This window comes from Octopus sinensis, linkage group LG1, assembly GCF_006345805.1.
Source record: "Octopus sinensis linkage group LG1, ASM634580v1, whole genome shotgun sequence".
NCBI classification, from domain to species: domain Eukaryota; kingdom Metazoa; phylum Mollusca; class Cephalopoda; order Octopoda; family Octopodidae; genus Octopus; species Octopus sinensis.
Window position 1 is genome coordinate 77,335,074 of NC_042997.1, and position 14,251 is coordinate 77,349,324.

Sequence of the window (14,251 nt, forward strand, 5' to 3'; positions counted from 1 at the left end):
CTGTTTAATGCTAAATAATTTTTAGCATGTTAAATGCTTATATATATATATATATATAGAAGTAGTTGATAGCTTCCGTTATCTTGGTGACCAAGTCAGTAGTGGGGGTGGGGGTGCTGAAAGTGTAACGGCTAGAGTAAGAATAGCCTGGGCAAAGTTTAGGGAGCTCTTACCTCTGCTGGTGACTAAAGGCCTCTCGCTCAGAGTAAAAGGCAGACTGTATGATGCATGTGTACGAACAGCCATGCTACATGGCAGTGACATGCGTAAGCTCGCGAGAAATGAAGCCAGTATGATCCGATGGATGTGTAATGTCAGTGTGCATGCTCGACAGAGCGTTAGTACCCTGAGAGAAATGTTTGTAGTGACGTCATATTCCAGTGTGCGCACACGCAACATCATTCTTCAGTGTGCATGTGCGGAACGTCATTCTTCAGTGTGCATGTGCGGGGTTGAACCTTCTGGAACCTTCTGGAAAGGCATAAGGAAGTTTCCCTTATGCACCTGCGCTAGAGACTGAAGAATAAATTCTATAGCGTTCCTTAATAGCGTTTGAGGACTTGAGGCACGGCGATCGAAGAGAAAGGATGCATAATTCATACGTGTGATCAACCTATTCTCCTGTCCCAGACGCTTGGGATTTAACCTATCTATTGCTGCTGAATTGTTGTAAGAATGGATACCAGTATACCATCGTGTTTCGTTGTTGAATAAGAGAATAAAGAATTATATATTTCTAAACTTGCTTTTCGTTCCTGACTGGTAGTTTCTAGAAACAGAAAGAAAGGAAATTGTGTTGCACCCCAAAAGTGTAAAGAAGCAACCAGTTTCCTTTACATGTTGTGGTGTGCAAGAGAGACGATTGCGCTGGTATGGTCATGTGGCGAGAATGGATGAAGATAGGTGTGTGAAAAAGTGCCAATCCCTAGCAGTAGAGGGAACCCGTGGAAGAGGTAGACCCAGGAAAACTTGGGACGAGGTGGTGAAGCACGACCTTCGAACTTTAGGTCTCACTGAGGAAATGACCAGCGACCGAGACCTTTGGAAATATGCTGTGCGTGAAAAGACCAGGCAGGACAAGTGAGTCCAGCCCACTTATGCATGCCTTTCCTCCCTTGGACACACAAAGACCTGTTGAGGCAAGCGAAGTCGATATCGAACCTCATCCGACGACAGGCACCTATGCCAACCTATGTTTGCGAAGACCTGTTGGGGCAAGTGAAATTGGAATCGAAATTGATCCAATCCTATGACTGGCACCCGGCAGATGCCAGGACCCCTGGACTGGAGATACATAAATAGCACTATCCGAATCATGGCCGATGCCAGCGCCGCCTCGACTGGCTTCCGTGTCGGTGGCACGTAAAAAGCACCATCCGAATCGTGGCCGAAGCCAGTGCCGCCTTGACGTGCAGGTGGCACGTAAAAAGCACCCACTACGCTCACGGAGTGGTTGGCATTAGGAAGGGCATCCAGCTGTAGAAACATTACCAGATAAGACCGGAGCCTGGTGCAGCCTTCTGGCTTCCCAGATCCCCGGTCGAACCGTCCAACCCATGCTAGCATGGAGAACGGACGTTAAACGATGATGATGATATATATATATAGTCAATTCAAGGACGTTAGATCCACATTAGGGATTATATAATCCAAAAAATTCCACTAGTTAATCTATATATATAAAAGTGAAGTTGTGTAAGTGTCTGTCTCCTACGATTTAGATTCCTAACTACTCGCACATTTTGCGGTGCAGTTAAACCAATCTTATAGGCGTGATTCATATCGAGCCCTTCTGGGTATTAGCGCGCGTCTACGATGAGTCTACGATTTTAAAAATAATTTACCATAATTTTTTTCCATTTTAAAGCATATTTTTGGGGTTCTTCCAATTTTTTCGTGTGTCGATGGCGGCGGAGTTGGCATCCATGCTCACACCTGCACCTGTGTTGCTTCTCCCCCTTCTTCCCTCCCTCGTGAAGCTGTGGGGAAGGGAGTGTAAGGAAATCAACGGCGTAAAGCGTTGTCAAGGAGACCAGCGTTCTTTTAGAACAACGACTTCATGGCTTGAAGTCGCCAAAACAGAAATCGCTAAAAAAGCTGAAACAGATCCACAAAAGCGGCAAAAACTGCCACACAGGGCAGGTTTCCTGTGCAAACAATTTGCACAACCAAATGTTTTAGTTGTTGCACAAATCTTTATATATAAAAGTGAAGTTGTGTGTCTGTCTCCTACCATTTAGATTCATAACTACTCCCACATTTTGCGGTGCAATTTAACCAAAACCGGGTATCTTATAGTCGTGATTCATATCGAGCCCTTCTGGGTATTAGCGCGCATCTACGATGAGTCAACGATTTAAAAAAAAATTTAACATCATTTTTTCCATTTTAATGCATTTTTTTGCTATTATATAAGGGAAGTAACTCTCTAAAAATGTCTACGATGAGTCAACGATTAAAAAAAAAAATTACCATCATTTTTTATTCCATTTTTAATGCATTTTTTTGCTATAACTCTCTAAAAATGCTTATATAGATATTTCCCTTACAAACCCGAGCAACGCCGGGCGATACTGCTAGTTAGTCATATAATGAGAAAGTCTCAGCAATGTGTTAGTCATTATTGTAGTAATACATATTAATATTGAAAGAAAGAAAATGGAGAACAATGGATGTATGAATAATTTATTTGTATGATATAAAGATGTTGAAATTTTTCATAACAATACAAATAAATTATAAGTGGTAAGAAATAGCAGATGTGAAAAACCTACATATATGTTTCACTTCTAGCCCCTAGTTCATATGTAATTCTAAGCATTTGGTTATGTGCTATATGGGGCAGAGCCTTGTCAGAATTTTTATGATCTTGTAGAACAAAGATTAACATGTTTCTTGAAAGGATGCATACAAAATAGTCATATTTTGTGTGCATCCTTTCACGAAACATGTTAACCTTTGTTTATATACATATATGTATGTATGTGTGTGTGTATGTATGTATGTTTTTATTTTATCTAGTTTCAGCTCACGAGCTGTGGCCATGCTGGGGCACCATGTATATATATATATATATATATATATATATATATGTATGTATATATGTATGTATATATGTTTGTATATATATATATATATATGTATGTATATATGTGTGTATGTATGTATATATGTGTGCATATATGTATATATATGTGTGTGCGTATTTATATATCATCATCGTCCGTTTTCCATGCTAGCATGGGTTGGACGGTTCGACTGGGGTCTGGGAAGCCAGGAGGCTGCACCAGGCTCCAGTCTGATCTGGCAGTGTTTCTACAGCTGGTTCTACAGCTGGATGCCCTTCCTAACGCCAACCACTCCGTGAGTGTAGGGGGTGCTTTTTACGTGCCGCTGGCACAGGTATCACAACTATTATTTCCATTTGATATTTATTTCAATGTTTATGTACTTGACTCAATAGGTCTCCTCAAGCACAGCAGGTCATATGCCACCGGCACAGAAGCCAGTCAAGGCAGCCTGGTATCGGCCACGTTCGGATGGTGCTTTTTATGTGCTGCTGGCACAGGTGTCATAACTACAATTTCCATTTGATATTTATTTTGATATTGATGTTGATGTACTTGACTCAATAGGTCTCCTCAAGCACAGCAGGTCACTCTACAATCCAAGGTAAGCACAGCAGGTCGTTCTGCAGTCCAAGGTACTTTGAATGGGCTGGGGCTATGCAAAACTGGTGCAGGAAAAAGCCCGGGTCTTTGCAGTCACAGCATATCTCCAGAGATCTCGGTCCTTCATCATTACCTCTGTGAGGCCCAACGCTTGGAGGTCATGCTTGACTACCTCATCCCATGTCTTCCTGGGTCTACCTCTCCCCCTGATACCTTCAACTGTTTGGGAGTGGCACTTCTTCACGCATCTCTCCTCATCCATCCACAGTACATGACCATACCATTGCACACTACATCTGACGCTTCTTATGTCCAGCATTTCTCTCAGGGCGCTTACACTCTGTCGTATGTGCACACTGACATTACACATCCAGCGGATCATGTTAGCTTCATTTCTTTCAAGTCTACATATGTCCTCTGCAGTCACAGCCCATGTTTCACTACCGTGAAGCATGGCAGTTCGCACACATGCATCATACAATCTACCTTTCGCTCTGAGCGAGAGACCCTTTGTCACCAGTAGAAGTAGGAGCTTTCTAAACTTTGCCCAGGCTATTCGTATTCTAGTGGTGACACTCTCTGAGCATCCACCTCCACTACTAACTTGGTCACCCAGGTAGCGGAAACTATCAACTACTTCTAGTTTCTTCCCCTGGAGTGTGATGGAATCTGTTTTCTGAGTATCTGTGGTGTCTATTGTCCCTGTGCATCTGCCGCACATGAAAGCTATCTTATCAGTTGATTTTCTTTTGATGTTGCTGCACCTCTTAAGTGTCCATAGCTTACACTGGGTACATCTTATGGAGTTTCTACCTACACCTTTCCTTCAGATCGAGCAGGGCCACCTGCCCGAGGGGTTGTGTGATGAGTTCACCTTTCTGCTTACTATAACTTTTGTCTTTGCTACATTTACTCTAAGGCCCTTTGATTCTAAACCTTGCTTCCACACCCGAAATTTCTTTTCTAGTTCCGGTAGTGATTCTGCTGTGAGGTCCAGGTCATCAGCATAGAGGAGCTCCCAGGGGCAACCTGTTTTGAATTCCTCTGTTATTGCCTGGAGAACTATGATGAATAAAAGGGGACTGAGGGCTGAGCCTTGGTGGACACCTACTTCTACCCGGAATTCTTCACTATACTCATTGCCAATCCTAACCTTGCTGACAGCCTCTCTGTATAGGGCCTGTACAGCCCTTATTAGCCATTCTTCAATCTCGAGTTTCCGCATCGACCACCAGATAAGGGATCGGGGGACCCTGTCAAAGGCTTTCTCCAAGTCCACGAAAGCTATGTAGAGGGGTTTATCTTTAGCTAGGTATTTCTCCTGCAGTTGCTGTACCAGGAATATGGCATCAGTGGTGCTTCTACCCGGCACAAAATCGAACTGCATCTCATCTAAGCAATATCTCCCTAATGAGATGGGCTATGACCCTCTCTGTGACCTTCATCACCTGATCCAACAGTTTAATACCCCTGTAGTTATTTCTATCTAGAGCATCACCTTTGCCCTTGTAGCAGTTGACTATGGTGCTGCTACGTCGGTCATTGGGTATGACTCCATTATGAACTACCTGGTTTACAATGTCGCTGACAAGGCCATAGCCCACACAACCAGATGTTTTAAGAATCTCAGCAGTGATTCCTGATGGGCCAGGGGCTTTTCCTGGTTTTAAACCCTTAATTGCCTTAACTACTAGGGAGCTGTCTATTCGGATAGCTGGTCTCTCTACTGGGTCAACATTTGGCAGGCTCTCCTCCTCCCATTCATTCTCCACATTCAGCAGTCTCTCATAATGGCTTCTCCAAGCATTTTTCTTTTCAGAAACATTGAAAGCAAGTACACCATCATCCATCATCCACATTTCCCTCCTGTAACATCACTATTTTCTCTCACACACTGTCTAGCAATCCGAAATACCTCAGTTCTTTGGTCCTCACGTTGCTGAACATTGGCAAACTTCTTCTTTTCTGCTTCACCCTTGGCTATGTATACCTGCCACCCAGCCTCTCTTCTGGCTACTTGGTACAGTTCCCTGCTATCCCCATCCCTCCAGGCTTTGCAGGCCTGTTTCTTTGCTCTAATGGCTTTGTCTACTGTACTATTCCACCACCACATAACTCTAGGTCTGGAAGGGACTTTGCACCATCCACAGACTTGGTCTGTGGCACTCAGCAAGCTGTCCCGTAGGAATTTCCAGCTACCTTCTATGTCCGATGTCTGTTGCTCCTCCTCCCTCTCATCAAATTTCTTGATGAGGATGTCCCTAAATCTCTGACCATGTGAAGGGTTCTTTAGCTTCCAAATCCTTCTTTTCTGGATTGGTCTGCCTCTTGGTATCCTTCTGCCCTGAAGCCTAAAGTCACTAATGATTAGCCTATGCTGAGGGGTACATTCTTCACCCAGGACAGTCTTTGTATTTAAGAGCAATCCTGCATCCCGCTGTCTGGTGAGGATGAAGTCTATTTGTCTAGCGGAGTCCCTTGACTGATAGGTTATAAGGTGGCAGTCTGGCTTCCTGAAGTTAGTATTGCAGATTAAAAGGTTACATGCGTCACAGAATTCCAGTAGTCTAGTTCCCTCATCATTTCTGGTGCCAATACCATGGTCACCGTGTACCCCAGTGAAGATACCCAATTCCCGCCCAACATGCCCATTAAAGTCTCCAGCCACAAAGATGAGGTCCTTGCACTCGTCTTTGAGGTACCCTGTAGAAGGCTATCATAAAAGTGGTCCTTCTGATCATTTGGTAGCCCCGCATGTGGGGCATAGGTGGAGATAATCGTAGCTGTGCCGTTATGTAGGACTAACCTGAGCTTGAGCACTCTATCGCATACCCTGACAACCTCTGTAACTTTATCCACCCGTTTCTCCGCAAGGAGAATGCCTACATCATCCATGTTACCTTGCCAGAAGACTATATACCTATGTGCCTTGCCTGTGAGGACCCTAGCTGAAGCACCTCTCCATCTTACCCCTTGTAAGCAGCATACATCAACTTGTCTTCTTTCAAGCATCTCTACAATCTCACTAGACCTACCTTTCAGTTTACCAACATTGACAGTGCCAACTCTGAAAACTGGGAAGGTAATGTGGGGGGAGGTTTGGGGAGGAAGGTATGCAATTCAGAAGAGGGTTGTTGTGGTGATCGTTTTTTAGGCATTTTTCATCTGATCTCTCTTCCGACCTGACAACATTCAAGCATTTAGGCATGTTAAGACTGTTGCCCCTGCTCTAGACAGGAGCTGATGTTAGCAGCATTGTAAGCATAAGCACTAAGGTCATTGATGATGTAGATGTAAGCAGTGTGGCAGAAATATTGATATTCCAGGTGTTATTAGTGTTGTAAGCAAGCATTATGGTCATTTGCTTTAAGCAGCGTAGCAGAAATATGGATATTCCAGTGATAGGTTAGGAGGGGTTCAGCTGAAAACTGGTTGCATTGCAGCGGGGAAGGGTTCCGGCGGAGAGAAGAGAGATAGAGAGAGGGAGAGAAAGTGGGGGAGGAATGGAGAAGAGAGAGTGCAGGTAATATAGGGAACAGCACCAGTGAGGAGGGGGAGTTAGGAGAAGTGATAACAGGTAGGGGTGGTGGCAGGTTCAAGACAGAAAGAAACATAGGATATCACAGGTGAGGGAGGGGACTGGAAGAGGAGATAGCCAGTTGAGGTGGTGACAGATTTCTAAACAGAAAGAAACGTTAGATAACTAGTTAAGTAGGTCGGTTGATGAGCAGCTGCGCTAGCTGCATCCATCGTAGGAGAGAGAGGCACAGGTAATGCATAGTGAAATAGCATGTTGAGGAGGAGGGGTTAGAAGAATAGATACACATAATGGTAGGGGGGAAGGGATATCCGGTGTAGATGGTGTAAATATAGAGATATCCAGTATTGGTGGTGGGGGTGGGAAAGGGCGGGCGCACCGCAAATGGCGAAGTTTAGATTAAGGACAGAACGCCAGAGATATGGAACTAGGAATGAGAAGAATTAAGCAATCGGAGTCTTGATAGGGGACAGGTCAAAGTATGGGAAATAAGAATGTGAATTGAACGAGGAGAAACGAATAATAGAGACAGATATCATAGAGAACGAACAAATTATCAACATAGAGAAACGAACAAATTAATTATCATCATAGAGCGACAAATAATTATCATAATAAACTTTACAAGATAGGGCTAAAAGTAAAAATTATAATTGAGGGGACAATAACAACAGTTAGCTCATGAAAAAACAAACAGTTAGTAAGTAGATAATACATTTTAAGTGTTAGTGGCGAATGAAGTTCAAGGGATCGAAAGAAAAGAAATAAGTAATTCTTAGCTCGCTTTGGACATCGTTGGCCAAGGAATGTATGTGTGTGTATATTTATATATATATATATATATATATATATATATGTGTGTGTGTTGTGTGTGTGTGTGTTGTGTGTGTGTATGTATATATACATATGTGTATATAAATATGTATGTATATATATATATATATGTATTTCTATATATATATATATATATAATATATATATATGTGTGTGTGTGTGTGTGTGTGTGTGTGTGTGTGTATGTATATATACATATGTGTATATAAATATGTATGTATATATATATATATATGTATTTCTATATATATATATATATATATATATATATATGTATGTATTTATAATTATTAGTGGTTAAGAGTGCAGGCTACTAACCCCAAGATTCCGAGTTCAATTCCAAGCAGTAACCTGAATAATAATCCCTTTTTTTGCTGTCCTTAAAAGGTCAGACAGATGTTTGACTGCCAGGCCCACCTAATCCTCTTCCTCTGGATCTGGCACTTCCTCCTCTTCACTGGCAGACTTTGTTAACTCCAACAAATCTTCATCTGTCAGGGTTTCAGAGTGGGCAAGGATGAGGTCATTGACCTCATCTTCCATGATGTCGTCAAAACCTTCGCCAAGTACTTTGCCTGTTTCGCCACATTGTTGACAGCCTTGTGCTGAATATCTTCAGGTGAGAAGCCCTCATAGTCCTGGCCACACATTCGTCAAGCATGCGATGAGGATGGGTTTTTGTTTTCATGTCTTTAAGAGCAGTGTGGATGACTGACAGGTATGTTGTGACCGTGAAGTATTCCTTTAACTTGAAATTCTCGTCCGAATCCATTGCGTCCGCAAGGTGTTCAAGAGTTCCGAGTGCAAAGTGCCTTGAAGACACATTTTACACCTTGATCCATAGGCTGAATGAAGGAGGTGGTGTTGGCAGGGAGGAACTCAACTTGGACTCCCTCATGATTCAGATCCAAAGTGTGGCCAGCAGCGTTATCCATAACAAGCAACACCTTGAATTCCTTGCACATATTTTGGAGGTATTTCTTGGCTTGAGGGATGAAGCAATGGTGGAACCAATTCAAAGTTAAACTTCTGGTAATCCAGGCCTTGAGGTTGTGCATCCAGTGAACAAGCAGCAGGTTTTTATTCTTATTTTTGAAGGCCCTTGGGTTCGTGGACTTGTAGATAAGTCCTGGTTTCATCATGAACCCAGCAGCATTGCCACACATAACTAGCATCTCTTTGTCCTTCTGTGCTTTAAATCCTGTGGCTCTGGCTTCGTCCTTCATGATATACATTCTGGAAGGCATCTTTCAGAACAAGCCAGTCTCATCCATACTGAAAACCTCTTCCGGCTTGTATCCCTTATCCTCGATGATCTGCCTGAAGATCTTGAGGTACTTCTCAGTGGCTCCTTCATCAGCTGATGCTGTCTCTCCATGCTGGGAAACCTACTTCATTTTAAACCATTTTTGGAAACAGTAAAACTATCCCATGCTGGCTTATATCTTCGGGCTCCAGTGCTGTCAATGGTCTTGGTTGTGATTCTTCGGTGCCTTCTGCTCTGTCTCCTCTGTTGAACTGCTGTTATAATTTCAGCACTTTTTTATGAATGATGTTACCTCTCAAGGGGATGTTTTTCTTCTTGCAGTCACTGATCCACAATGCCAAGGCAGATTCCATCCTGATGAAGTGCTTGTTTCTCACTATCGTTACCTTTTTGGCACTTTCACAGAAACTTACTGCTACAATAGTCTTAATCGCCACCTCTTTCTTCGTTATGTTGCATATGGTGCTTTTGTTGACAACATAATGGCGACCAACTGCAGTATAACTTTATCTTCCCGGAACATATCCAGCAGTTGTACCTTCTCATGGAGCGTCATAACCTTTTTGTGGCGCTTAGCTTCACTGCCAGCAGCCTTAGAAGGTGTAGGGCATTTGGGCGGATTTGTAGGGTTTTAATAACACGCTGCAAAAAATACAATACTCAACAAAATACTCGAGATAGCTACTGGACGGAGTTTTTCAAAAAAAAAACCTACAAAATCTTCCTTTCATCTAATATGTGCATACCACCTTTGGGAAATTGAGCAGAGATTAAAAATAATCATGGTTATGAAAAATTTAGTTTGTATTACCACTAGATACAGTATCTATTCTATAATAATAAGAGAGAGAAAGAGGGATTAGCAAGTAGCCTTAAAAATTATCCTGTTGAAAAAAACAATGTGTATGATCAAATGTTGCAATTAACATTCAGTTTCATATTGTATGTATCTTTGATCTGTCATCAGTAGCCCAATACCGGTGTGATGCACTGTATGTGTGTGTGTGTATATACATACACACATTCACTACAATGAGAGGTTGTTGTTGTTGTTGAGAGACAAATACAGCAAGAGAGGGAGAGAGAGAGTGTGTATGTGTAAAATATAGATAGATGTCGCTAAACTAATTAGCAAGCTTTGACTGAAAGCAGGAATAAGAGATACAAGATACAGTGTACTTATATCTAAAACAATCAAGCGGTGTGAGGTGCAGCTATTCTAATAAAAAGGAGCTGAACTGCGAATAAGCGGGAGTACAATCTGTAATGACACACATACTCATGCATGCATATGTACGTACAATTAACATATACATGCACATACACACATATATACACACACACATATGATATATATATGCATATATACATGTTTATACATACACATACATGCATACACATGCACACATAGATATATAGGCATGCACTCACATGTGCATGTACATACATGTGTTCATATATGTTTACATATACATACACACATACATATATATGTACATACATATACATACATATGTAAACATAATGCTATACTTTAACACAAATGTATACATATACTCATGTACCCACATATATATATATATATTTTTATATGCACATATAAATACACATGCAGATATATATAAACGTGTGCACACACATACAAACAAATACTTACACATACATATATACACATCTATACATATAAATTTGACATGGATGATTCTTTCTTGTCTTGCGATTCACGGTCAAATGATCCGGTGGTGATGCTGGGCTTTGTATTTTTTCATAGCTCTCATGGTTACCATGATAATCTACTATAATAATACTCTTGTGTTTATGAATGAGAAAGGAAGGGGTGATAAATGAATAAGGAAGGGAGGGGTGATGTCATACTTGGGAGTGGGATGATTAAAATAGTACGCTGAAAAAGTTAATCAAACAGTGTTTCAACTCTGTGTGAATATGTGTGTATATAAAAAGGGGTATGTGAATGTGTGCATTTGTGTGTGTGTGTGTGTGTGTGTATATATATATATATATATATATATATATATATATATGTATGTATGTATGCACATACAAATATATACATATGCACAACTACATCCATACTCATAGAGGTACACAGATGCGCATATGTAATTGTTTACCAATTTGTTAATAAGAAATATTAACTACCTACTTTGTTAATAATGAATAATTATTAATTTCCTACTCTCCATTTTCTTTTCTTCATTTAACTATATATATATATATATATATATAAAGAGTATGAGGGTTTTAGTTCACTGATGGTCTAAAGGAATAAGTACTATAATTGAGTAAGTACTATAATGAGTAAATACTATAATTGGTCATCCATTAGGTTCCAAGTTCACAGCTGACGCTGGAGCTAGGGATACATATTAGGCTTCTGAGTTAGCAGGTATATATTATGTGAAAGGAAAAAAGACATCAAAAGCCAAGGCAGGGTAGGTATCTCAAGTCATTTAGAATTAGAGTAAGGTGAATTTGAAGTCTTACAGCTGTTTCTGGGATACCCTAAGTGATAGGCTAGCATGTCCATACACTGGGTAATCCATCATCAGAGACAAGGTGAGTAGGTATGAAAGATCTAGACAGGGAAATTCACAGTTTATAAGGAATAAAATAGTAGATAGAAGAATAAAGAGTAGAACAGTAGATAGAAGAATACAGACAGGAGAATAAAGGACCAAATGCCTGCTGCAAGCCCATTGCAGAAGGTTTAATGTGTTATATACATTGTCCACAACATCTTACACAATTCTAGTAGCCATTACATTTGGTCTACTATAAATTTTAAACAGAGATATTCTGCACATCTAAACTCATTTAAATATGAGGAGCATAGCAAACTTGTGAATTGAGCCATTGTTATTCACCAGAAAGTACATTTAATCAAGTCCGATAGAGAAACAGGACTTTTTAAAAATGTTACAGTATTTACTTATTGGACCGGAATACACTTCCTTCAAATTGTCTGATTCACTGTCAGTTCCATACCAAACATTCAGATTATAAATTATTCATTGGAAGGGAAGATAATTAAAACATATTATTAAAACATGTCTCTCAGCAAATTGGATTGTAAATTGTCTCATGCTTAGTTATCATAGAACTATAAAGAAATGTTTCTTAATTTGTAAGAATCCAGTTACTGAGTGAAAAGTTCAATATTTATATCTCTTTTTACAAGATCTCTTTTTTCTTCCCCAGTATAATGACCATTGTTGGAATCTGTTTATCAGGCTTGCGTCAGTTCACTCCAGACCTCTGTGAGATTCTCATGGACCAGGTAATGCGTTATTCCAATTTATTACACTACTTTCTCGTATAACTACATTTGATATTTTCTGAAAAGAACTCTTTAAACTTTACTTCTTAGAGTATGGATGTCAGCCGATATGATCCATTTCTTACCATTGGTTTTAATGCTCCATCTCTTCAGCAAGATGCTCAACCAACATTTGGAACTCTACTTGCTTGTATCAATATGTGTATGACATTCCTCCCAAAAGTATGTATCTTTTAATATCCTTAGCAAATTCATTTGAGTGTCTCGATTCTATACGTTGATACTCAGTTGCATTTGTGCCTGTGAGGGCATACACTCAAACATATGTAGGCAGATGCACATCAATGTTTTTTCAGCATTATCTAGAGCAAAACTCTCCGCAACCTTTTTTCACTTGCGGTACACTTATATTCTTTTCAAAATTTGGTAGCACACCTGAAGTAAAAGTATAGGGAAAATAATTATCAGGTTACACTGCGGTACACCTAGCATCGTCTTGTAACACACCAGTGTGTCACAGCATACTGGTTGCAGAGTACTGATCTAGAGTAAATCAACTTGATGGAATTTTATCTTCTCCACATTATGATGGATTTATATTCAATGCACCTTTCTCCAGCAATGGTAAAAGCTTATAATATTTAGCTGTTTATCCTCTGTGGTACCCACTTAAATGTTTAAAGCTTTGTCAACTGGAAAATTATCATCAATCATCATCAATATTTAACATCCATTTTCCATGTTGGCATGGATTGGATGGCTTGACAGTGGCTGCACCAGGTTCCATAGTCTTTTATGGCGGCATGCCCTTCCTAATGCCAACCACTTTACAGAGTATACTGGGTGCTTTTTATGTGGCACCATCACCACATTTTCATATGATACCGGTACCCACACCAATGTTTTTTATGTGGTGCCTTGGTTTAGGATCTCAGTTTTGTTGTGGTGAGCAGGTCTTCTCAAGTATAGCAATGCACTACATATCTCCATCCTCCGTCATCTCCTTCGTTTAGTCTCTCTATTCTTATTCTAGCAGTTACATTTCTGTACAACCCACTCCATTACTAATTCTTTATGGCTCCCATGCATCTTCCACATATAAACACTATGAAGTGTGAAGACTAAATATATAAAACACAATCTGACATCACACAAAAATAATTCTTTACTTGGGATGAAGGATGAAATTTGTCTTCATCTTCAAGCCCTAATTAGGGTCCATAGAAGATAATAAAATAGAAACACATACAGACTGGTTTTAGTCATTAGACCTGCTATATTAGGGTAACACCTTCAGTTAGTTATATTGCCTACAGATATCCAGCCTTGCTCAGGATTAAAATGGCATAGTTTTTTTATTGTTTTACTTCTTTCATTCATGTGACTGCAGCCATGCTGGAGCAGCGCTGTTGGTTGAACAAATCAACCACTCTTTGTAAGCCTAGTACTTATTGTATCATTGTCTTTTGCCAAAACGCTAAGTTATGGGAATGTAAATACAGCAACATCGGTTGTCAAGCAATGGCAGGGGTACAAAACAGACACACACAAATTATACACATATATACGACAGTCTTCTTTCAGTTTCCTTGTATGAAATCCACTCACAAGGCTTTGGTCAGCCTGAGGTTATAATATATATA

General features: G+C 40.3%; 1 protein-coding gene across 1 annotated transcript in view; it reads left to right on the forward strand.

The window, feature by feature from the left end:
- LOC115215070 (nucleoporin NUP188 homolog) overlaps positions 1-14,251 on the forward strand; it is a 515,758-nt gene that overhangs the window by 489,283 nt on the left and 12,224 nt on the right. Inside the window, exons 48-49 of the mRNA XM_029784227.2 lie at positions 12,530-12,608; positions 12,699-12,830. Coding sequence (XP_029640087.2) covers positions 12,530-12,608; positions 12,699-12,830 — 211 coding nt within the window. The remainder of the gene's footprint in view (positions 1-12,529; positions 12,609-12,698; positions 12,831-14,251) is intronic.